This window comes from Pseudophryne corroboree, unplaced genomic scaffold (assembly GCF_028390025.1).
Source record: "Pseudophryne corroboree isolate aPseCor3 unplaced genomic scaffold, aPseCor3.hap2 scaffold_776, whole genome shotgun sequence".
NCBI lineage: Eukaryota > Metazoa > Chordata > Amphibia > Anura > Myobatrachidae > Pseudophryne > Pseudophryne corroboree.
Genome location: NW_026970355.1, coordinates 253,861 through 278,142, shown reverse-complemented (window position 1 = coordinate 278,142; position 24,282 = coordinate 253,861). Strand labels below are relative to the sequence as shown.

Here is a 24,282-nt window from a genome sequence, read left to right as displayed (position 1 = left end):
GGAATCCTACATCATACATGTAACTCCCTCATAGAGCAAGGGTGGAATCCTACATCATACATGTAGCTCCCTTATAGAGCAAGGGTGGAATCCTACATCATACATGTAACTCCCTCATACAGCAAGGGTGGAATCCTACATCATACATGTAACTCCCTTATAGAGCAAGGGTGGAATCCTACATCAAACATGTAACTCCCTTATACAGCAAGGGTGTAATCCTACATCATACATGAAACTCCTTCACAGAGCAAGTACAGAATCCTACATCATACATGTAACTCCCTCATAGCAAGGGCAGAATCCTACATCATACATGTAACTCCCTTATAGAGCAAGGGTGTAATCCTACATCATACATGTAACTCCCTTATAGAGCAAGGGTGTAATCCTACATCATACATGTAACTCCCTCATAGAGCAAGGGCGGAATCCTACATCATACATGTAACTCCCTCATAGAGCAAGGGCGTAATCCTACATCATACATGTAGCTCCCTTATAGAGCAAGGGTGGAATCCTACATCATACATGTAACTCCCTTATACAGCAAGGGTGTAATCCTACATCATACATGTAACTCCTTCACAGAGCATGTACAGAATCCTACATCATACATGTAACTCCCTCATAGCAAGGGCAGAATCCCACATCATACATGTAACTCCTTCATAGAGCAAGGGCAGAATCCCACATCATACATGTAACTCCTTCATAGAGCAAGGGCGGAATCCTACATCATACATGTAACTCCTTCATAGAGCAAGGGCAGAATCCTACATCATACATGTAACTCCCTCACAGAAAAAGGGTGGAATCCTACATCATACATGTAACTCCTTTATAGAGCAAGAGTGTAATCCTACATCATACATGTAAATCCCTCATAGAGCAAGGGCGGAATCCTACATCATACATGTAACTCCCTCATAGAGCAAGTACGGAATCCTACATCATACATGTAACTCCCTCATAGAGCAAGGGCGGAATCCTACATCATACATGTAAGTCTTTCATAAAGCAAGGGTGAAATCCTACATCATACATGTAACTCCCTTATAGAGCAAGGGTGGAATCCTACATCATACATGTAACTCCCTCATAGAGCAAGGACGCAATCCTACACCATACATGTAACTCCCTTATAGAGCAAGGGTGAAATCTTACATCATACATGTAACTCCCTTATAGAGCAAGGGTGGAATCCTACATCATACATGTAACTCCCTCACAGAATAAGGGTGGAATCCTACATCATACATGTAACTCCCTCATAGAGCAAGGGCGGAATCCTATGTCATACATGTAACTCCTTCACAGAGCAAGTACAGAATCCTACATCATACATGTAGCTCCCTCATAGAGCAAGGGCAGAATCCTACATCATACATGTAACTCCCTCATAGAGCAAGGGCAGAATCCTATGTCATACATGTAACTCCTTCACAGAGCAAGTACAGAATCCTACATCATACATGTAGCTCGCTCATAGAGCAAGGGCAGAATCCTACATCATACATGTAACTCCCTCATAGAGCAAGGGCAGAATCCTACATCATACATGTAACTCCCTCATAGAGCAAGGGCAGAATCCTACATCATACATGTAACTCCTTCATAGAGCAAGGGCGGAATCCTACAACATACATGTAACTCCCTCATAGAGCAAGGGCGGAATCCTACATCATACATGTAACTCCCTTATAGAGCAAGGGTGTAATCCTACATCATACATGTAACTCCCTTATACAGCAAGGGTGGAATCCTACATCATACATGTAACTCCCTTATAGAGCAAGGGCGGAATCCTACATCATACATGTAACTCCCTTATAGAGCAGGGGCAGAATCCTACATCATACATGTAACTCCCTTATAGAGCAAGGGTGGAATCCTACATCATACATGTAACTCCATTATAGAGCAAGGGTGTAATCCTACATCATACATGTAACTCCCTTATAGAGCAAGGGCAGAATCCTACATCATACATGTAACTCCCTCATAGAGCAAGTACAGAATCCTACATCATACATGTAACTCCCTCATAGTGCAAGGGCAGAATCTTACATCATACATGTATCTCCCTCATAAAACAAGGATGGAGTCCTACATCATACATGTAACTCCCTCATAGAGCAAGGGCAGAATCCTACATCATCCATGTAACTCCCTCACAGAGCAAGTACAGAATCCTACATCATACATGTAACTCCCTCATAGAGCAAGGGTGTAATCCTACGTCATACATGTAACTCCCTCATAGAGCAAGGGTGGAATCCTACATCGTACATGTAACTCCCTCATAGAGCAAGGGCGGAATCCTACATCATATATGTAACTCCCTTATAGAGCAAGGGCAGAATCCTACATCATACATGTAACTCCCTCATAGAGCAAGGGTGGAATCCTACATCATACATGTAACTCCCTCACAGAATAAGGGTGGAATCCTACATCATACATGTAACTCCCTCATAGAGCAAGGGCGGAATCCTATGTCATACATGTAACTCCTTCACAGAGCAAGTACAGAATCATACATGTAGCTCCCTCATAGAGCAAGGGCAGAATCCTACATCATACATGTAACTCCCTTATAGAGCAAGGGCGGAATCCTACATCATACATGTTACTCCCTTATACAGCAAGGGTGGAATCCTACATCATACATGTAACTCCCTCATAGAGCAAGGGCGGATCCTACATCATACATGTAACTCCCTTATAGAGCAAGGGCGGAATCCTACATCATACATGTAACTCCCTCATAGAGCAAGGGTGGAATCCTACATCATACATGTAACTCCCTCACAGAGCAAGTACAGAATCCTACATCATACATGTAACTCCCTCACATAGCAAGGGCGGAATCCTACATCATACATGTAACTCCTTCATAGAGCAAGGGCGGAATCCTACATCATACATGTAACTCCCTTATAGAGCAAGAGTGGAATCCTACATCATACATGTAACTCCCTTATAGAGCAAGGGTGGAATCCTACATCATACATGTAACTCCCTTATAGAGCAAGGGTGGAATCCTACATCATACATGTAACTCCCTTATAGAGCAAGGGTGGAATCCTACATCATACATGTAACTCCCTTATAGAGCAAGGGTGGAATCCTACATCATACATGTAACTCCCTTATACAGCAAGGGTGTAATCCTACATCATACATGTAACTCCCTTATACAGCAAGGGTGGAATCCTACATCATATATGTAACTCCCTTATACAGCAAGGGTGGAATCCTACATCATATATGTATCTCCCTCACAGAGCAAGGAAAGTGTCCTACATCATACATGTAACTCCTTCACAGAGCAAGGAAGGTGTCCTACATCATACATGTCATTTCCGGTCTTGTCTGTATATGAACATACATGATGCATGGCTCTCACCTGTGTAATGCAGGCCCCGGTAAAGGCCACAATGACAGCCACCACATTGACAGTCAGCTGAAACTGCAGGAACTTGGAGATACTGTCGTATACATTGCGTCCCCACATCACAGCCTTCACTATACTGCTGAAGTTGTCATCTGTAAGGATGATGTCAGAGGCCTCTTTAGCAACATCAGTGCCCGCAATCCCCTGGAAAAGAATACATCAGATAACAGAAGTGACATCTCTCTTCATTATCCAGTGCGGGCCATGATCACTGTCTTTTAGATTGTAAGCTCACAAGAGCAGGGCCTTCTTTCCTCATGTGCCTTTCCTTATCTTACTTATACTATCTTATACTCCGTACTCCCGTTGATGGCCCCTGACCCCTGGTTTCCATTCTTGTCCTATATTGTCTCCATACTCCCTCTGATAGCCCCTGACTCCTGGTTTCCATACCTGTCCTATATTGTCTCCATACTCCCTCTGATGGCCCCTGACCCCTGGTTTCCATACTTGTCCTATATTGTCTCCATACTCCCTCTCATGGCCCCTGACCCCTGGTTTCCATACCTGTCCTATATTGTCTCCATACTCCCTCTGATGGCCCCTGACCCCTGGTTTCCATACCTGTCCTATATTGTCTCCATACTCCCTATGATGGCCCCTGACCCCTGGCTTTCCATACTTGTCCTATATTGTCTCCATACTCCCTCTGATGGCCCCTGACTCCTGGTTTCCATACCTGTCCTATATTGTCTCCATACTCCCTCTGATGGCCCCTGACCCCTGGTTTCCATACCTGTCCTATATTGTCTCCATACTCCCTATGATGGCCCCTGACCCCTGGTTTTCCATACTTGTCCTATATTCTCCATACTCCCTCTGATGGCCCCTGAACCCTGGTTTCCATACCTGTCCTATATTGTCTCCATACTCCCTCTGATGGACCCTGACCCCTGGGTTCCATACTTGTCCTATATTGTCTCCATACTCCCTCTGATGGCCCCTGACCCCTGGTTTCCATACTTGTCCTATATAGTCTCCAAACTCCCTCTGATGGCCCCTGACCCCTGGTTTCCATACTTGCCACCATGACCATAGCCCACTATCTGTTACTATCCATCCGCCATGACCACAGCCCTCTCCTCTATCTGTCCCTCTCACATCACCCTCCTCCGCCTGGTCCTCACTTTGGGATCCATTGGACAGGTATACCAGGAGGAAGAGTTCCTGCGTAACAGTAGATGATAAGTCATGGCAGGAATCATGGATGTAGATAGCAATAATTGTGGGTGTCCATATCTTCATAATGTCAAACAAGCCCCAACATTGCAGAGACTATCAGGCCATTGGCTATTACAGCACATATGACCCACAAATAAGATCACACTAGGTCAGAAGATGGCGGCCCATCATGCTGCCTGCTGTACCACATACCATAGCAAATCCCACGTCTGCTTTCTTCAGCGCAGGACCATCATTAGTTCCATCTCCGGTTACTGCAACCACCTGCCGCTGCTCCAACTGGGTGCTGTCTATGATACCTGCCAAACACAAGTAACAGTCTCAGGCCCTACAGTCACAGCAGTAATAATATAGGTGAGATAAATGTAGAAGTATGTACCACCCAATAAGGGGGACCGCATCAAGGAATGCTCTCCTCCATTTCTATCAACGCCCCAAAGTTCGTAAGCCACTTCATTTGGGTATCCGGTCTTTAGGTCGACAGTCATTAGGTGGACATGGTCTATAGGTGGACATAGTCTGTAGGTGGACATGGTCTGTAGGTCGACAGTCATTAGGTGGACATGGTCTATAGGTGGACATGGTCTATAGGTGTACATGGAAAAAGGTTTACATGAGTTTTTAAAAAAAAATGTCATTTATTGAACTTTTTCATACTTTACGATCCACTTGGACTATGACTATGAATTGTAACCTGTGCTGAGCGCAGCGGAGCGAGATGCCTTGCCCTTCGCTCGCCATGTGAGGTGACGCGGTGCACTAATTGGTGTTCCCGGTCACTTTAAGAAGAAAACAACACCAAAAAAAGGTTAGATAGAGGAAAGGGCTCCGGTCACGTCAACCTTTTTCCACGTCAAAATTGTTTGTGTCGACCTAATGACCGCGTCGACCTAATGACCATGTTGACCTAGTCACTGTCGACCAATAGTGGTCGACCTAATGACTGTCGACCTAAGTGTGGTCGCCCTATAATCCACACCCCTTATTTTGCCCCTTGGCTGTTCTATTATATAATATATTGGTTCCTTTCTTTGTAGGATGAAATTTACTGAACTGTGCTTTCAACAAACCACGTGGAAATGGCTTATTCTCTGTATGTGTGGTGTATATACTGTGCCGGGATCACACATCAAACCGCATGGAAACGCCGGATAGAAGGTATACAGTATAATTGGGCACAGCTGGTGGTAGGGGGCCTAGGTATACAGTATGGGGCATAGCTGGTGGTAGGGGGCCTAGGTATACAGTATGGGGCACAGCTGGTGGTAGGGGGCCTAGGTATAAAGTATGGGGCACAGCTGGTGGGGGGCCTAGGTATACAGTATAATGGGGCACAGCTGGTGGTGGGGGGCCTAGGTATACAGTATAATGGGGCACAGCTGGTGGTGGGGGGCCTAGGTATACAGTATAATGGGGCACAGCTGGTGGTAGGGGGCCTAGGTATACAGTATAATGAGGCACAGCTGGTGGTGGGGCCTAGGTATACAGTATGGTGCACAGCTGATGGTAGGGAGCCTAGGTATACAGTATAATGGGGCACAGCTGGTGGGGTGGCCTAGGTATACAGTATAATGGGGCACAACTGGTTGTGGGTAGCCTAGGTATAGAGTATAATGGGGCACAGCTGGTTGTGGGTAGCCTAGGTATACAGTATAATGGGGCACAGCTGGTGGTAGGGGGCCTAGGTATACAGTATAATGGGGCAAAAACTGGTGGGGGGCCTAGGTATACAGTATAATGGGGCACAGCTGGTTGTGGGTAGCCTAGGTATACGGTATAATGGGGCACAGCTGGTTGTGGGTAGCCTAGGTATACAGTATAATGGGGCACAGCTGGTGGTAGGGGGCCTAGGTATACAGTATGGGGCACAGCTGGTGGTAGGGGGCCTAGGTATACAGTATGGGGCACAGCTGGTGGTAGGGGGCCTAGGTATACAGTATGGGGAACAGCTGGTGGTAGGGGGCCTAGGTATGCAGTATAATGGGGCACAGCTGGTGGTAGGCAGGCTAGGTATACAGTATAATGGGGCATAGCTGGTGGTAGGGGGCCTAGGTATACAGTATAATGGGGCACAGCTGGTGGTAGGGGGCCTAGGTTTGCAGTATAATGGGGCACAGCTGGTGGTAGGGGGCCTAGGTATACAGTATAATGGGGCACAGCTGGTGGTAGGGGGGCTAGGTATACAGTATAATGGGGCACAGCTGGTGGTGGGGAGCCTAGGTATACGGTATAATGGGGCACAGCTGGTGGTAGGGGGCCTAGGTATACAGTATGGTGCACAGCTGGTGGTAGGGGGCCTAGGTATGCAGTATAATGGGGCACAGCTGGTGGTAGGGGGGCTAGGTATAGAGTATAATGGGGCACAGCTGGTGGTAGGGGGCCTAGGTATACAGTATAATGGGGCACAGCTGGTGGTAGGGGGCCTAGGTATACAGTATAATGGGGCACAGCTGGTGGTAGGGGGCCTAGGTATACAGTATAATGGGGCACAGCTGGTGGTAGGGGCCTATGTATACAGTATGGGGCACAGCTGGTGGTAGGGAGCCTAGGTATACAGTATGGGGCACAGCTGGTGGGGGAGCCTAGGTATACAGTATAATGGGGCACAGCTGGTGACGCCTAGGTATACAGTATAATGGGGCACAGCTGGTGGTGGGGGGCCTAGGTATACAGTATAACGGGGCACAGCTGGTGGTGGGGGCCTAGGTATACAGTATAATGGGACACAGCTGGTGGGGGGGGGCCTAGGTATACAGTATAATGGGGCACAGCTGGTGGTAGGGGGGCTAGGTATACAGTATAATGGGGCACAGCTGGTGGTGGGGAGCCTAGGTATACGGTATAATGGGGCACAGCTGGTGGTAGGGGGCCTAGGTATACAGTATGGTGCACAGCTGGTGGTAGGGGGCCTAGGTATGCAGTATAATGGGGCACAGCTGGTGGTAGGGGGGCTAGGTATAGAGTATAATGGGGCACAGCTGGTGGTAGGGGGCCTAGGTATACAGTATAATGGGGCACAGCTGGTGGTAGGGGGCCTAGGTATACAGTATAATGGGGCACAGCTGGTGGTAGGGGGCCTAGGTATACAGTATAATGGGGCACAGCTGGTGGTAGGGGCCTATGTATACAGTATGGGGCACAGCTGGTGGTAGGGAGCCTAGGTATACAGTATGGGGCACAGCTGGTGGGGGAGCCTAGGTATACAGTATAATGGGGCACAGCTGGTGGTATGGGGCCTAGGTATACAGTATAATGGGGCACAGCTGGTGGTGGGGGGCCTAGGTATACAGTATAACGGGGCACAGCTGGTGGTGGGGGCCTAGGTATACAGTATAATGGGACACAGCTGGTGGGGGGGGCCTAGGTATACAGTATGAGGCACAGCTGGTGGTATGGGGCCTAGGTATACAGGAAAATGGGGCACAGCTGGTGGGGGGGGGGGGGGGCAGGGAGTAGGGCACGTGCCCCAGGTGATGGGGGTACAGTATCACCTGTAATATAAGAGATGGGCTTGATTTGAATCCTATTTGCTTTGTTTTCAAGTGAAGTGCAGGATCTACCTCGCATTTAGCAGCCGCATGGCGACGGAATAACCGCAATACTATAACCTATGCAGCGCACGTTGTTATTACTTTCCTATTCTTTTCTCTGTATAAGTAAATTCTGCCTTTTCTCATGTTACCCGGGTGATTCATCGGCTGTGTAATCAGTGGCAGCTCCTGTGGACGGAACTGCAAAGTGGGAATATTTATTTCTATTCCATTGCTCCAATAGGAAAAGGTTTTTCAGTTTTTAGAATTTATTTTTATATGGGGGGGGGGGGGGGGGGGAGGAGGTACCTTCCCTTCTCTGCCCTGGGTATGACTTTGTCCTCCTTAAGGTGCATACACACTTGCTGGTACCGGCAGCAACGAGCGGCGGCTATGCTGCGCATCGCTAACGACAGCCCCAGATCTTCTTGCATGTTCAAAAGGTTTGTGGCTGTTGTTAGCGACCTTGGGGGTCATTTCGAGTTGACCCCTAGCTGCCGTTGTTCGCAGCGCAGCGATCAGGCTAAAAATCGGCATTTCTGCGCATGCGTTTGCGGCGCAGTGCGCACGCACGTCGTACTATTTCAACAAACAATGTCGTTTCACACAAGGTCTAGCGACGCTTTTCAGTCGCACCGCTGGCCGCAGAGTGATTGACAGGAAGTGGGCGTTTCTGGGTGGTAACTGACCGTTTTCAGGGAGTGTGCGGAAAACCGCAGGCGTGCCAGATAAAAACGCAGGAGTGGCTGGGGAAACGGAGGCCTGGCTGGCCGAACGCAGGGCGTGTTTGTGACGTCAAAACAGGAACTAAGTAGTCTGCAGTGATTACAAGCGAGGAGTAAGTCTGCAACTGCTCTGAAGCTGCACAAAATTATTTTGTAGCCGTTCTGCAAACCTTTTGTTCGCACTTCTGCTAAGCTAAGACACACTCCCAGAGGGCGGCGGCCTAGCGTTTGCACGGCTGCTAAAAACAGCTAGCGAGCAACTCAGAATGAGGGCCATTGTCAACGTTCATACACATGGAACGATGTAAACAATGCGTCGTTCCGATCGGGAACACCCACGTCGTTTCTTCTATCATTCCGTGTGTATGCACCTTAAGGCTCTGCACCTGGACCCCATCCTAAGCTCCGCCCTTGCACCCGCCTGTAGCTCTGCCCCTGCGCCCGGCTAAAGTTATGGCTCACCTCACAGACTGACTCGGGCTGGACTGCTGGTAAATCCTTGGTGTCCCCGCCCCCTGCTCTGTAACTCCACCCACTATAATCAGGGGCGTCGCCAATGTGGCTCGCTGGTGACTGGTCAGGGACAAGCTCCCAGTACATCAGCTGCTGCGCCCAATGCACTGCCCTGCCGTAACGCTAAGGAGATTCCGGATCTGTGCAGGAACTCCCCACGAGTGTCTGATGTGCTCCAATTGGCTGAGTGACACATCACACACAGTCACTCAGCCAATCAGAGCACAGACACCCCCAAACCCCCACACTGACTGCCTGGACAGGAGCCTGAGGGATGAAATTGCAGGCAGCAGAAGTGTAACATGGTCATTGTGTCAGTGTGTCACACACACGCACACTCACGCACGCACGCACGCACGCACACGCACTCACACTCACACACACACACACGCACGCACACACACACACGCACACTCACACACATACACTCACACACACTCACACACTCACACACACACACAAACACACACACACACTCGCACGCACACACACACACACACACACACACACACTCACACACTCGCACGCACGCACGCACACACATACTGTATACTGTACAGGGGAATGCCCTGTCCCCGAAGCCTACATGTTCCTTATACCTGTGTCCTCAAGGTGTAGCCCCCTCCCTGCAGTGTGTATAGGTCTATATACCATGTACACTATGGGGTAAATTTACTAAGATTCGTATTTTCCCGTTTCAGGTCAAAGTTCAATCACGAATGACATCGAAAGTGTAAAACTGCAACTTTTTGAATTTGTTACGATGGATTTACTAAGCTGTCGTATTCGGGTTTTTCTTTTCTTCCGATGTCGATGTCATTCGTGTTTTTTTTGTGTTTTTTACGGCAGTGATTAGCAAAACACTGCCGACTTTTTTACAATTAATCTCGGCCGGATCTGTGTGATCCGTGCTGGGGTTCTATTTGTTTTTTTTTTTTAATTAAACACTGTAAAATTTTAAAAAAAAATTGCGTGGGGTCCCCCCTCCTAAGCATAACCAGCCTCGGGCTCTTTGAGCCGATCCTGGTTGCCGAAATATGGGAAAAAAATTGACAGGGGTTCCCCCATATTTAAGCAACCAGCATCGGGCTCTGCGCCTGGTCCTGGTTCCAAAAATACGGGGGACAAAAAGAGTAGGGGTCCCCCGTATTTTTAAAACCAGCACCGGGCTCCACTAGCTGGACAGATAATGCCACAGCCGGGGGTCACTTTTATATAGTGCCCTGCGGCCGTGGCATCAAAAATCCAACTAGTCACCCCTGGCCGGGGTACCCTGGGGGAGTGGGGACCCCTTCAATCAAGGGGTACCCCCCCAGCCACCCAAGGGCCAGGGGTGAAGCCCGAGGCTGTCCCCCCCCATCCAATGGGCTGCGGATGGGGGGGCTGATAGCCTTTGTTGTAAAAGAAAAGATATTGTTTTTAGTAGCAGTACTACAAGTCCCAGCAAGCCTCCCCCGCATGCTGGTACTTGGAGAACCACAAGTACCAGCATGCGGCGGAAAAACGGGCCCGCTGGTACCTGTAGTACTACTACTAAAAAAATACCCAAAAAAACACAAGACACACACACCGTGAAAGTATAATTTTATTACATACATACACACATACATACATACTTACCTTATGTTCCCACGCAGGTCGGTCCTCTTCTCCAGTAGAATCCAAGGGGTACCTGTTGAAGAAATTATACTCACGAGATCCAGGGGTCCAGGGTCCTCGGGGAATCCAGGTGTAATCCACGTACTTGAAAAAAATAACAAAACGGACACTCGAGCCACGCACTAAAAGGGGACCCATGTTTGCACATGGATCCCCTTTTCCCGACTGCCAGAAACCCACTCTGACTGATGTCTAAGTGGGTTTCTTCAGCCAATCAGGGAGTGCCACGTTGTAGCACTCTCCTGATCGGCTGTGTGCTCCTGTCCTAACTGACAGGCAGCACACGGCAGTGTTACAATGTAGCGCCTATGCGCTCCATTGTAACCAATGCTGGGAACTTTCTTGCTCAGCGGTGACGTCACTTTAGGTCAACCGCAGGGCAGAAAGTTCCCATCATTGGTTACAATGTAGCGCATAGGCGCTACATTGTAACACTGCCGTGTGCTGCCTGTCAGTGAGGACAGGAGCACACAGCTGATCAGGAGAGTGCTACAACGTGGCGCTCCCTGATTGGCTGAAGAAACCCACTTAGACAGAAGTCAAAGTGGGTTTCTGGCATTCGTGGAAAGGTGACCCATGTGCAAACATGGGTCCCCTTTCAGTTCGTGGTCGGGACACCGTTTTGTTATTTTTTTCAAGTACGTGGATTACCCCTGGATTTCCCGAGGAGCCTGGACCCCTGAATCTCGTGAGTATAATTTCTTCAACAGGTACCCCTTGGATTCTACTGGAGAAGAGGACCGACCTGCGTGGGAACTTAAGGTAAGTATGTATGTATGTGTGTATGTATGTAATAAAATTATACTTTCACGGTGTGTGTGTCTTGTCTTTTTTTGGGTATTTTTTTAGTAGTAGTACTACAGGTACCAGCGGGCCCGTTTTTCCGTCGCATGCTGGTACTTGTGGTTCTCCAAGTACCAGCATGCGGGGGAGGCTTGCTGGGACTTGTAGTACTGCTACTAAAAACAATATCTTTTCTTTTACAACAAAGGCTATCAGCCTCCCCATCCGCAGCCCATTGGATGGGGGGGGGACAGCCTCGGGCTTCACCCCTGGCCCTTGGGTGGCTGGGGGGGGGGACCCCTTGATTGAAGGGGTCCCCACTCCCCCAGGGTACCCCGGCCAGGAGTGACTAGTTGGATTTTTGATGCCACGGCCGCAGGGCACTATATAAAAGTGACCCCCGGCTGTGGCATTATCTGTCCAGCTAGTGGAGCCCGGTGCTGGTTTTAAAAATACGGGGGACCCCTACTCTTTTTGTCCCCCGTATTTTTGGGACCAGGACCAGGCGCAGAGCCCGATGCTGGTTGCTTAAATATGGGGGAACCCCTGTCATTTTTCCCTCCATATTTCTGCAACCAGGATCGGCTCAAAGAGCCCGAGGCTGGTTATGCTTAGGAGGGGGGACCCCACGCAATTTTTTTTTCAAAAATAAGCACTTTCCCACCCCTTCCCACTGATATACATGCACGGATCTCATTGATCCGTGCATGCCTATCCAATCACGAATATAAAAAAAAGGTCTGGTTTTTTTTAGCACTTTTTTACGAGTTGTAATTTTTCACGGCAGTGTTTGTTTGTTTTTTGCTTTGCACTTCTTAGTAAATGACCGAGATTCATACTTAAACAGCCGCGTTTTGACCGATGGTGTATTCATTCGTAATTTTTTACTTGGACTTGCAAAAAATTACGAATGCCCTCATCTCTGCCGTGATTAGTGTTTAGTAAATTACCGAGATGACACTTTGATGAAAAAACGGCATCTCGGTCAAAATCGGGAGCTTAGTAAATTTCCCCCTATATATGCATGTGTATTATACGTATGAGTATAAATGTGTATGGTACGGGATACCGGCTCTTAAAATGCTGGTGGTCACAAAACCAAAACTGCCATCTCGACGCTAAGAATCCCATCACCTGCTGGGTAAGTCTGCTAAATCTCTCCCCATCCCATAGCCTAACCCTCCCCCTAGTGCCTTACCCAAACTGTGTCCAAAACCCCGCAGCATAACCCTCCCCCTAGTGCCTTACCCAAACTGTGTCCAAAACCCTGCAGCCTGACCCTCCCCCTAGTGCCTTACCCAAACTGTGTCCAAAACCCCGCAGCCTAACCCTCCACCTAGTGCCTTACCCAAACTGTGTCCAAAACCCCGAAGCCTGACCCTCCCCCTAGTGCCTTACCCAAACTGTGTCCAAAACCCCGCAGCCTAACCCTCCCCCTAGTGCCTTACCCAAACTGTGTCCAAAACCCCGCAGCCTAACCCTCCCCCTAGTGCCTTACCCAAACTGTGTCCAAAACCCCACAGCCTAACCCTCCCCCTAGTGCCTTACCCAAACTGTGTCCAAAACCCCGCAGCCTAACCCTCCCCCTAGTGCCTTACCCAAACTGTGTCCAAAACCCCGCAGCCTAACCCTCCCCCTAGTGCCTTACCCAAACTGTGTCCAAAACCCCGCAGCCTAACCCTCCCCCTAGTGCCTTACCCAAACTGTGTCCAAAACCCCGCAGCCTAACCCTCCCCCTAGTGCCTTACCCAAACTGTGTCCAAAACCCCGTAGCCTAACCCTCCCCCTAGTGCCTTACCCAAACTGTGTCCAAAACCCCGCAGCCTAACCCTCCCCGTAGTGCCTTACCCAAACTGTGTCCAAAGCCCCGCAGCCTGACCCTCCCCCTAGTGCCTTACCCAAACTGTGTCCAAAGCCCCGCAGCCTAACCCTCCCCCTAGTGCCTTACCCAAACTGTGTCCAAAACCCCGCAGCCTAACCCTCCCCCTAGTGCCTTACCCAAACTGTGTCCAAAACCCCGCAGCCTGACCCTCCCCCTAGTGCCTTACCCAAACTGTGTCCAAAACCCCGCAGCCTGACCCTCCCCCTAGTGCCCTACCCAAACTGTGTCCAAAACCCCGCAGCCTAACCCTCCCCCTAGTGCCTTACCCAAACTGTGTCCAAAACCCCGCAGCCTAACCCTCCCCCTAGTGCCTTACCCAAACTGTGTCCAAAACCCCGCAGCCTAACCCTCCCCCTAGTGCCTTACCCAAACTGTGTCCAAAACCCCGCAGCCTAACCCTCCCCCTAGTGCCTTACCCAAACTGTGTCTAAAACCCCGCAGCCTAACCCTCCCCCTAGTGCCTTACCCAAACTGTGTACAAAACCCCGCAGCCTGACCCTCCCCCTAGTGCCTTACCCAAACTGTGTCCAAAACCCCGCAGCCTAACCCTCCCCCTAGTGCCTTACCCAAACTGTGTCCAAAACTCAGCAGCCTAACCCTCCCCCTAGTGCCTTACCCAAACTGTGTCCAAAACCCCGCAGCCTTACCCTCCCCCTAGTGCCTTACCCAAACTGTGTCCAAAACCCCGCAGCCTAACCCTCCCCCTAGTGCCTTACCCAAACTGTGTCCAAAACCCCGCAGCCTAACCCTCCCCCTAGTGCCTTACCCAAACTGTGTCCAAAACCCCGCAGCCTAACCCTCCCCCTAGTGCCTTACCCAAACTGTGTGCAAAACCCCGCAGCCTGACCCTCCCCCTAGTGCCTTACCCAAACTGTGTCCAAAACCCCGCAGCCTGACCCTTCCCCTAGTGCCCTACCCAAACTGTGTCCAAAACCCCGAAGCCTAACCCTCCCCCTAGTGCCTTACCCAAACTGTGTCCAAAACCCCGCAGCCTAACCCTCCCCCTAGTGCCTTACCCAAACTGTGTCCAAAACCCTGCAGCCTAACCCTCCCCCCTAGTGCCTTACCCAAACTGTGTCCAAAACCCCGCAGCCTAACCCTCCCCCTAGTGCCTTACCCAAACTGTGTCCAAAACCCCGCAGCCTAACCCTCCCCCTAGTGCCTTACCCAAACTGTGTCCAAAACCCCGCAGCCTGACCCTCCCCCTAGTGCCTTTACCAAACTGTGTCCAAAACCCCGCAGCCTAACCCTCCCCCTAGTGCCTTACCCAAACTGTGTCCAAAACCCCACAGCCTGACCCTCCCCCTAGTGCCTTATCCAAACTGTGTCCAAAACCCCGCAGCCTAACCCTCCCCCTAGTGCCTTACCCAAACTGTGTCCAAAGACCCGCAGCCTGACCCTCCCCCTAGTGCCTTACCCAAACTGTGTCCAAAACCCCGCAGCCTAACCCTCCCCCTAGTGCCTTACCCAAACTGTGTCCAAAGCCCCGCAGCCTGACCCTCCCCCTAGTGCCTTACCCAAACTGTGTCCAAAACCCCGCAGCCTGACCCTCCCCCTAGTGCCTTACCCAAACTGTGTCCAAAACCCCGCAGCCTAACCCTCCCCCTAGTGCCTTACCCAAACTGTGTCCAAAACCCCGCAGCCTGACCCTCCCCCTAGTGCCTTACCCAAACTGTGTCCAAAACCCCGCAGCCTGACCCTCCCCCTAGTGCCCTACCCAAACTGTGTCAAAAACCCTGAAGCCTAACCCTCCCCCTAGTGCCTTACCCAAACTGTGTCCAAAACCCCGCAGCCTAACCCTCCCCCCAGTGCCTTACCCAAACTGTGTCCAAAACCCCGCAGCCTAACCCTCCCCCCAGTGCCTTACCCAAACTGTGTCCAAAACCCCACAGCCTAACCCTCCCCCTAGTGCCTTACCCAAACTGTGTCCAAAACCCCGCAGCCTAACCCTCCCCCTAGTGCCTTACCCAAACTGTGTCCAAAACCCCGCAGCCTAACCCTCCCTAGTGCCTTACCCAAACTGTGTCCAAAACCTCGCAGCCTAACCCTCCCCCTAGTGCCTTACCCAAACTGTGTCCAAAACCCCGCAGCCTAACCCTCCCCCTAGTGCCTTACCCAAACTGTGTCCAAAACCCCGCAGCCTAACCCTCCCCCTAGTGCCTTACCCAAACTGTGTCCAAAACCCCGCAGCCTAACCCTCCCCCTAGTGCCTTACCCAAACTGTGTCCAAATCCCCGCAGCCTGACCCTCCCCCTAGTGCCTTACCCAAACTGTGTCCAAAACCCCGCAGCCTAACCCTCTGTTATGAACCACAGGTAGTGGTTCATTCCTATTTTATGTTTATAAAGTTGTCTTGCATGCCAGGATTTCCTGTTGCTCTGTTTTAGAATACTCTTGTCTGCTGCCGCTGGTGAGTCTGTGTAATTGCAGCTTGTTCACTTGTGTTCAGCCTCACCTGGCTGCTAATTGCATCTGGTCAGTTTGGAATCTTGCAACAAGGCAGCTGCATGGGATTATTAATTAGGCCTCTCTGTTATATGCTGGCTGTTTGCAATTCACAGATGCTGGTGATATTTCTGGGTTTTCAGTCTGCTTGAGTTCTGAGCTTGGTTCCTGCTAGTTCCTGAGCTTCCTGTGTCGATTCCTGTGTCAGTCCCTGTGTCGATTCCTATGTCTGATCCCGTGTACTGCCGTGAGGTGTTCCTGTCCTGAGGTCCAGTACCGTTGCCTGTGCAAGTTTCTGGCTTCTTGGTGTCCACCGGTCTGCCGTTTGGGATTCTGCCTGTCCTCCAGTTCTGAGAGTCTGTGTCAGCAGCATTGGGAGTTCCTGTCCGTTTGCCAGTATTCGTACCGGTTCCGTGAGTAGCGGCACTACCGCGTCCGTCGGCCTAGGCTGCTGTATTCCCTTATTATTTCTGTCACTGGTGTTTTGCAGAGGGTTCTGCTTATGCTGTCACCGCCGGTACACAAAAGTATTGTCGGCGTGTGGTCAGCATTTCCTTTGTTGTTCTTTTCCTTTGGCGGCAAGCCGCACATACTTTGGTTTTAGGTTTGTTAGTAGCCCCTGGCCTTGTTGTTTAGTCAGAGGGTCCCTTGTTATCACCCTGTCTCGGTTCACTCTTTGTCTCTCATTAAGACCTGAGGGGGCATCGAAGTTGGGCAGACGTAATCCGCCCTTCAAACGCGGCTGCCATGGGCTCAAGCAACCATAGTCTCGCAAGAGTGTACTGACAGCACGGGTGAGACAACGGAGATAGGGCGCCAGGGGCTATTCCCTTTCCATTCCCCTTTCCCAGCATTCCGTCCTGGTGCTCTGGACTCGCTTCATAACATCTCCCTTGTTCTGAGCACCAGGAACCTAACATTATCACCAGCCATACCACAAAAAAGAAATAAAACTTTTTTCTTTTTTGGCCCAGTCCAGTGTCTAGTCTAGAATCCAGTCCTGTCTAGAATTCGGTGTTTAGAATCCAGTCCAGTGTTAGAATCCAGTCTTGTCTAGAATCCGGTGTTTAGAATCCAGTCCGGTGTTTAGAATCCAGTCCGGTGTTTAGAATCCAGTCCGGTGTTTAGAATCCAGTCCAGTGTTAGAATCCAGTCCAGTGTTAGAATCCAGTCTTGTCTAGAATCCGGTGTTTAGAATCCAGTCCGGTGTTTAGAATCCAGTCCGGTGTTTAGAATCCAGTCCGGTGTTTAGAATCCAGTCTTGTCTAGAATCCGGTGTTTAGAATCCAGTCCGGTGTTTAGAATCCAGTCCGGTGTTTAGAATCCAGTCCGGTGTTTAGAATCCAGTCTTGTCTAGAATCCGGTGTTTAGAATCCAGTCCGGTGTTTAGAATCCAGTCCGGTGTTTAGAATCCAGTCCGGTGTTTAGAATCCAGTCCGGTGTTTAAAAAAAAAAAGTCTTGTTTTGTTTAGCAAAATTTAGTCTTGCCTTGTCTTGCCTTGTCTTGCCTTGCCTTGTCTTGTCTTGTCTTAAATCCTCCTATGTCTACTATGCAAGCCCTGCAGGCATCTCTCGCAGCCCTGAACTCTGTATTCAGTGCTTTGATACCAGAGCGACTAGAAGTTTTGCAGCAATCCCTAAAGCAACTGCAAAACCTACTGACTAAAATCTTGCTCATCTTGCCAGAAGTCGTTGAGAGTACATCTATCTCTAAAGAGACTCTTGTTCACAGTATGGTGACAAGAGAATCCTCTGGTTTAATTGAAGAGAAAAGATTTAAAAGTTTTCTGCGGCCCAGGCTCTCAGAAGAGGAGCGTCTGCGTCGCAGAAACTTAAACTTGTGCCTATATTGTGGGGGTTTAGGCCACTATCTGCAGACCTGTGAGTTGCGCAAGCCAAAGTGTGGTGACGAGTCTTGCCCTCTGGCCAAGTTGAGTCAGGATACAAGACCTACTCCTGTCTCTACTGTGGCAGAGGTACTTGTCACACAACCCACACTAAAAAGCTCTCTGTCCTATAATTGGGGTCCTTGGGCAAGGGAGCCCCATTATAGATTCAGGAATCAAAAAATAATGTTTTTCTCCTCTCTTGAGGTTCCTGTGGAAGCGGAGTTGCAAGCCCCTGGAGTGGTGCCCGATGCCCAGGGTCCTGGAGTGGTGCCCGATGCCCAGGGTCCTGGAGTGGTGCCCGTAGCCCAGGGTCCTGGAGTGGTGCCCGTAGCCCAGGGTCCTGGAGTGGTGCCCGTAGCCCAGGGTCCTGGAGTGGTGCCCGTAGCCCAGGGTCCTGGAGTGGTGCCCGTAGCCCAGGTTCCTGGAGTGGTGCCCGTAGCCCAGGTTCTTGGTGCGGTACCCGATGCCCAGAGTGCTGGAGCGGTACCCGATGCCCAGAGTGCTGGAGCGGTACCCGATGCCCAGAGTGCTGGAGCGGTACCCGATGCCCAGAGTGCTGGAGCGGTACCCGATGCCCAGAGTGCTGGAGCGGTACCCGATGCCCTAGCTTATAGAGGGACATCAAATATTATAGTTCAGGTGTCCATACCGGAAGGGGTCTCAGAAGCTGTCACCCCAGGTAGGGACTTGAAAAGCGCAACCCAAGAAAGGGTCTCTAAAACCATAGTTCTTGAAGGGAACTCGAGAAGCAAAACCCCAGAAGGGATCTTTGAAGTAATATCCCCAAGTGGGGTCTCGAGAGACGCAGCCCCAAAGAAGGGTCTAGAAGTCGCTTCCCCAGGAAAGAACTTAAGAAGCATAGCATTAGTGGAGGATCTGAACGTTATTGCTTCAGCAAAAGTCCCGGAAGTCATAGTCCCGGGAGAACTTTCGATAATTATCGACTCAGAGAGGGAGGCCGATGGCCCGATCCCAGTCAGGGAGGCCAACGGCCCGGTCCCAGTAATAGAATCCGAGGTGCTGGCCCCAGCAGGGTTCCCGGAGGCCACTGCCCCAGCGGGGTTCCCGGAGGCCACTGCCCCAGCGGGGTTCCCGGAGGCCACTGCCCCAGCAGGGTTCCCGGAGGCCACTGCCCCGGCGGGGTTCCCGGAAGTCTCTGCCCCGGGTGGGGTTCAGGAAGTCTCTGCCCCGGGTGGGGTTCAGAAAGTCACTGCCCCGGGTGGGGTTCAGGAAGTCACTGCCCCGGGTGGGGTTCAGGAAGTCACTGCCCCGGGTGGGGTTCAGGAAGTCACTGCCCCGGGTGTGGTTCAGAAAGTCACTGCCCCGGGTGGGGTTCAGAGAGTCTCAGCCTCGAGTAAGGTCAATAGTGACCAGGTCCTAGCAAAGCACTCCAGTCAGTCAGATGAGAAGGAAACAGATCCTGACTCTGATATCTCAACATCCATAATCTTTGATGGGGACTTAGCCCAATTTTTGACACTTTACAAACACTATTACATTATTATGTTGTCTAGACCATTTCTGGGCATCACTTCAGAGAACATTGTGCTTTATCTGATTTATTCTTTTAGAGGAGAGCCTTTTGAGTGGGCGACCAGCCTAATGAAAGCTGAAGATCCCATTCTTCAGGATCCCCTAGCATTCAGTGATGCAATTATTAAAAGATATGGTTCCAAAGAAATTGGTTCAGGTTCCTCTAGGTCACCCGTCTTATATACTGAGAGTCCACCAAATACTGTAAACTCAGCACAAGAGTCTCAGCCCGTTGTTTTGACTGCAGGATGTGCTTTTCTGACTTCTTCTTCTAATAATAGTACTTTACCAGAAAGTTCAGCTCCCAAGGGTAAGAGACCTGTCTCTGATTTGAACGCAGCCTTGCTGGGTGGTACCATCAGTTCAGACAATGTGTGGGGAATTACCTTGGTCAGACCTAAAGAGCTTTGTAAAAAGAAGAAGAAAAAGAAATAATTTTTGACTCTTGCCTTGATAAAAAAAAAAAGTTTTTTTGTTTTTTCCCCTTGTCTTGTGTCCAGTGGCCACCATCAAGGGGAGGGCACTGTTACAAGTTGTTGCTACAGCTTGTTTTTGTTTTCTTGTCTGTTAGACCAGTGTGTCAGGTTTTTTTTTTTTTGTATCCCTTGTTCTGGATAGTCTGAATTTTGGGGTCTTTTGACCCCTCCTCAAGGGGGGGGGTAATGTTATGAGCCACGGCTGTGGCTCATTCCTGTTTTGCAGTTTTGTTCTGTATTTCATGTTATACTTCTGTTTATGTTCCCCGTGGGTGTCATGGGGTGCTCGGAGCTCACCCTTAAGGAGGGGATACTGTTATGAACCACAGGTAGTGGTTCATTCCTATTTTATGTTTATAAAGTTGTCTTGCATGCCAGGATTTCCTGTTGCTCTGTTTTAGAATACTCTTGTCTGCTGCCGCTGGTGAGTCTGTGTAATTGCAGCTTGTTCACTTGTGTTCAGCCTCACCTGGCTGCTAATTGCATCTGGTCAGTTTGGAATCTTGCAACAAGGCAGCTGCATGGGATTATTAATTAGGCCTCTCTGTTATATGCTGGCTGTTTGCAATTCACAGATGCTGGTGATATTTCTGGGTTTTCAGTCTGCTTGAGTTCTGAGCTTGGTTCCTGCTAGTTCCTGAGCTTCCTGTGTCGATTCCTGTGTCAGTCCCTGTGTCGATTCCTATGTCTGATCCCGTGTACTGCCATGAGGCGTTCCTGTCCTGAGGTCCAGTACCGTTGCCTGTGCAAGTTTCTGGCTTCTTGGTGTCCACCGGTCTGCCGTTTGGGATTCTGCCTGTCCTCCAGTTCTGAGAGTCTGTGTCAGCAGCATTGGGAGTTCCTGTCCGTTTGCCAGTATTCGTACCGGTTCCGTGAGTAGCGGCACTACCGCGTCCGTCGGCCTAGGCTGCTGTATTCCCTTATTATTTCTGTCACTGGTGTTTTGCAGAGGGTTCTGCTTATGCTGTCACCGCCGGTACACAAAAGTATTGTCGGCGTGTGGTCAGCATTTCCTTTGTTGTTCTTTTCCTTTGGCGGCAAGCCGCACATACTTTGGTTTTAGGTTTGTTAGTAGCCCCTGGCCTTGTTGTTTAGTCAGAGGGTCCCTTGTTATCACCCTGTCTCGGTTCACTCTTAGTCTCTCATTAAGACCTGAGGGGGCATCGAAGTTGGGCAGACGTAATCCGCCCTTCAAACGCGGCTGCCATGGGCTCAAGCAACCATAGTCTCGCAAGAGTGTACTGACAGCACGGGTGAGACAACGGAGATAGGGCGCTAGGGGCTATTCCCTTTCCATTCCCCTTTCCCAGCATTCCGTCCTGGTGCTCTGGACTCGCTTCATAACATCTCCCTTGTTCTGAGCACCAGGAACCTAACACCCTCCCCCTAGTGCCTTACCCAAACTGTGTCCAAAACCCCGCAGCCTAACCCTCCCCCTAGTGCCTTACCCAAACTGTGTCCAAAACCCCGCAGCCTAACCCTCCCCCTAGTGCCTTACCCAAACTGTGTCCAAAACCCCGCAGCCTAACCCTCCCCCTAGTGCCTTACCCAAACTGTGTCCAAAACCCCACAGCCTAACCCTCCCCCTAGTGCCTTACCCAAACTGTGTCCAAAACCCCGCAGCCTAACCCTCCCCCTAGTGCCTTACCCAAACTGTGTCCAAAACCCCGCAGCCTAACCCTCCCCCTAGTGCCTTACCCAAACTGTGTCCAAAACCCCGCAGCCTAACCCTCCCCCTAGTGCCTTACCCAAACTGTGTCCAAAACCCCGCAGCCTAACCCTCCCCCTAGTGCCTTACCCAAACTGTGTCCAAAACCCCGCAGCCTAACCCTCCCCCTAGTGCCTTACCCAAACTGTGTCCAAAACCCCGCAGCCTAACCCTCCCCCTAGTGCCTTACCCAAACTGTGTCCAAAACCCCGCAGCCTAACCCTCCCCCTAGTGCCTTACCCAAACTGTGTCCAAAACCCCGCAGCCTAACCCTCCCCCTAGTGCCTTACCCAAACTGTGTCCAAAACCCCGCAGCCTAACCCTCCCCCTAGTGCCTTACCCAAACTGTGTCCAAAACCCCGCAGCCTAACCCTCCCCCTAGTGCCTTACCCAAACTGTGTCCAAAACCCCGCAGCCTAACCCTCCCCCTAGTGCCTTACCCAAACTGTGTCCAAAACCCCGCAGCCTAACCCTCCCCCTAGTGCCTTACCCAAACTGTGTCCAAAACCCCGCAGCCTAACCCTCCCCCTAGTGCCTTACCCAAACTGTGTCCAAAACCCCGCAGCCTAACCCTCCCCCTAGTGCCTTACCCAAACTGTGTCCAAAACCCCGCAGCCTAACCCGCCCCCTAGTGCCTTACCCAAACTGTGTCCAAAACCCGGCAGCCTAACCCTCCCCCTAGTGCCTTACCCAAACTGTGTCCAAAACCCGGCAGCCTAACCCTCCCCCTAGTGCCTTACCCAAACTGTGTCCAAAACCCGGCAGCCTAACCCTCCCCCTAGTGCCTTACCCAAACTGTGTCCAAAACCCGGCAGCCTAACCCTCCCCCTAGTGCCTTACCCAAACTGTGTCCAAAACCCCACAGCCTAACCCGCCCCCTAGTGCCTTACCCAAACTGTGTCCAAAACCCCGCAGCCTAACCCTCCCCCTAGTGCCTTACCCAAACTGTGTCCAAAACCCCGCAGCCTAACCCTCCCTAGTGCCTTACCCAAACTGTGTCCAAAACCCCGCAGCCTAACCCTCCCCCTAGCGCCTTACCCAAACTGTGTCCAAAACCCCGCAGCCTAACCCTCCCCCTAGCGCCTTACCCAAACTGTGTCCAAAACCCCGCAGCCTAACCCTCCCCCTAGTGCCTTACCCAAACTGTGTCCAAAACCCCGCAGCCTAACTCTCCCCCTAGTGCCTTACCCAAACTGTGTCCAAAACCCCGCAGCCTAACCCTCCCCCTAGTGCCTTACCCAAACTGTGTCCAAAACCCCGCAGCCTAACCCTCCCCCTAGTGCCTTACCCAAACTGTGTCCAAAACCCCGCAGCCTAACCCTCCCCCTAGTGCCTTACCCAAACTGTGTCCAAAACCCCGCAGCCTAACTCTCCCCCTAGTGCCTTACCCAAACTGTGTCCAAAACCCCGCAGCCTAACCCTCCCCCTAGTGCCTTACCCAAACTGTGTCCAAAACCCCGCAGCCTAACTCTCCCCCTAGTGCCTTACCCAAACTGTGTCCAAAACCCTGCAGCCTAACCCTCCCCCTAGTGCCTTACCCAAACTGTGTCCAAAACCCCGCAGCCTGACCCTCCCCCTAGTGCCTTACCCAAACTGTGTCCAAAACCCCGCAGCCTGACCCTCCCCCTAGTGCCTTACCCAAACTGTGTCCAAAACCCCGCAGCCTAACCCTCCCCCTAGTGCCTTACCCAAACTGTGTCCAAAACCCCGCAGCCTAACTCTCCCCCTAGTGCCTTACCCAAACTGTGTCCAAAACCCCGCAGCCTAACCCTCGCCCTAGTGCCTTACCCTAACTGTGTCCAAAACCCCGCAGCCTAACTCTCCCCCTAGTGCCTTACCCAAACTGTGTCCAAAGCCCCGCAGCCTGACCCTCCCCCTAGTGCCTTACCCAAACTGTGTCCAAAGCCCCGCAGCCTAACCCTCCCCCTAGTGCCTTACCCAAACTGTGTCCAAAACCCCGCAGCCTAACCCTCACGCTCCCCGGCATACTTATGTGCCGGTTGTTGACTGTCGGGATTCTGGCCTCAGGATTCTGGCACTGGTCTTCTGACCGCCTGCATTCTAAGCATCGTATAAACATATTATATATAATGTAACACGACTACTGTAGGACTCGCAGGCAGGTTTTCCGGTCTTTACTGGCATCAGACACTGTAGCACGGTATACACAGGCTTGGACCTGGTCACACAGGTACATACAGAAAAATGAAACAAATGAACATAAAAGGTCCTAGCACTACCCGTGCTCACTAGTCATTCTGCTGCAGTGGCTTGCAGCCACACATGCCATGCTCTCCTGGCACAATCAATGTCCACAGTCCCTGGTGCTATAAACTCAGCCCTGCTCACTGGCCTCTAACAGGCACCAGCGCAATGCATTTTGGTGTTTGGGAGTTTTAAACCCCCCTCCTGCAGCTGACTCTGGGTGAGCTGAAAAACCCGGACAACTGTTTCTCCAGCTGCAGCTGTCCAGGACTTGTTTTCTTCTGCCTTGGAG

The 24,282-nt window shown here is 50.9% G+C and overlaps 1 protein-coding gene across 1 annotated transcript in view; it reads right to left on the bottom strand.

Annotated features, from left to right (window-relative positions):
• Positions 1-3,412: 3,412 nt before the first annotated feature.
• LOC135040870 (plasma membrane calcium-transporting ATPase 2-like) overlaps positions 3,413-24,282 on the bottom strand; it is a gene marked incomplete at its 3' end in the record, with an annotated part of 272,154 nt that continues 251,284 nt past the window's right edge. Inside the window, exons 11-12 of the mRNA XM_063954874.1 lie at positions 4,835-4,941; positions 3,413-3,604 (exon numbers count right to left, since the gene is read on the bottom strand). Of these exons, the coding sequence (XP_063810944.1) occupies positions 3,413-3,604; positions 4,835-4,941 (299 nt within the window). The remainder of the gene's footprint in view (positions 3,605-4,834; positions 4,942-24,282) is intronic.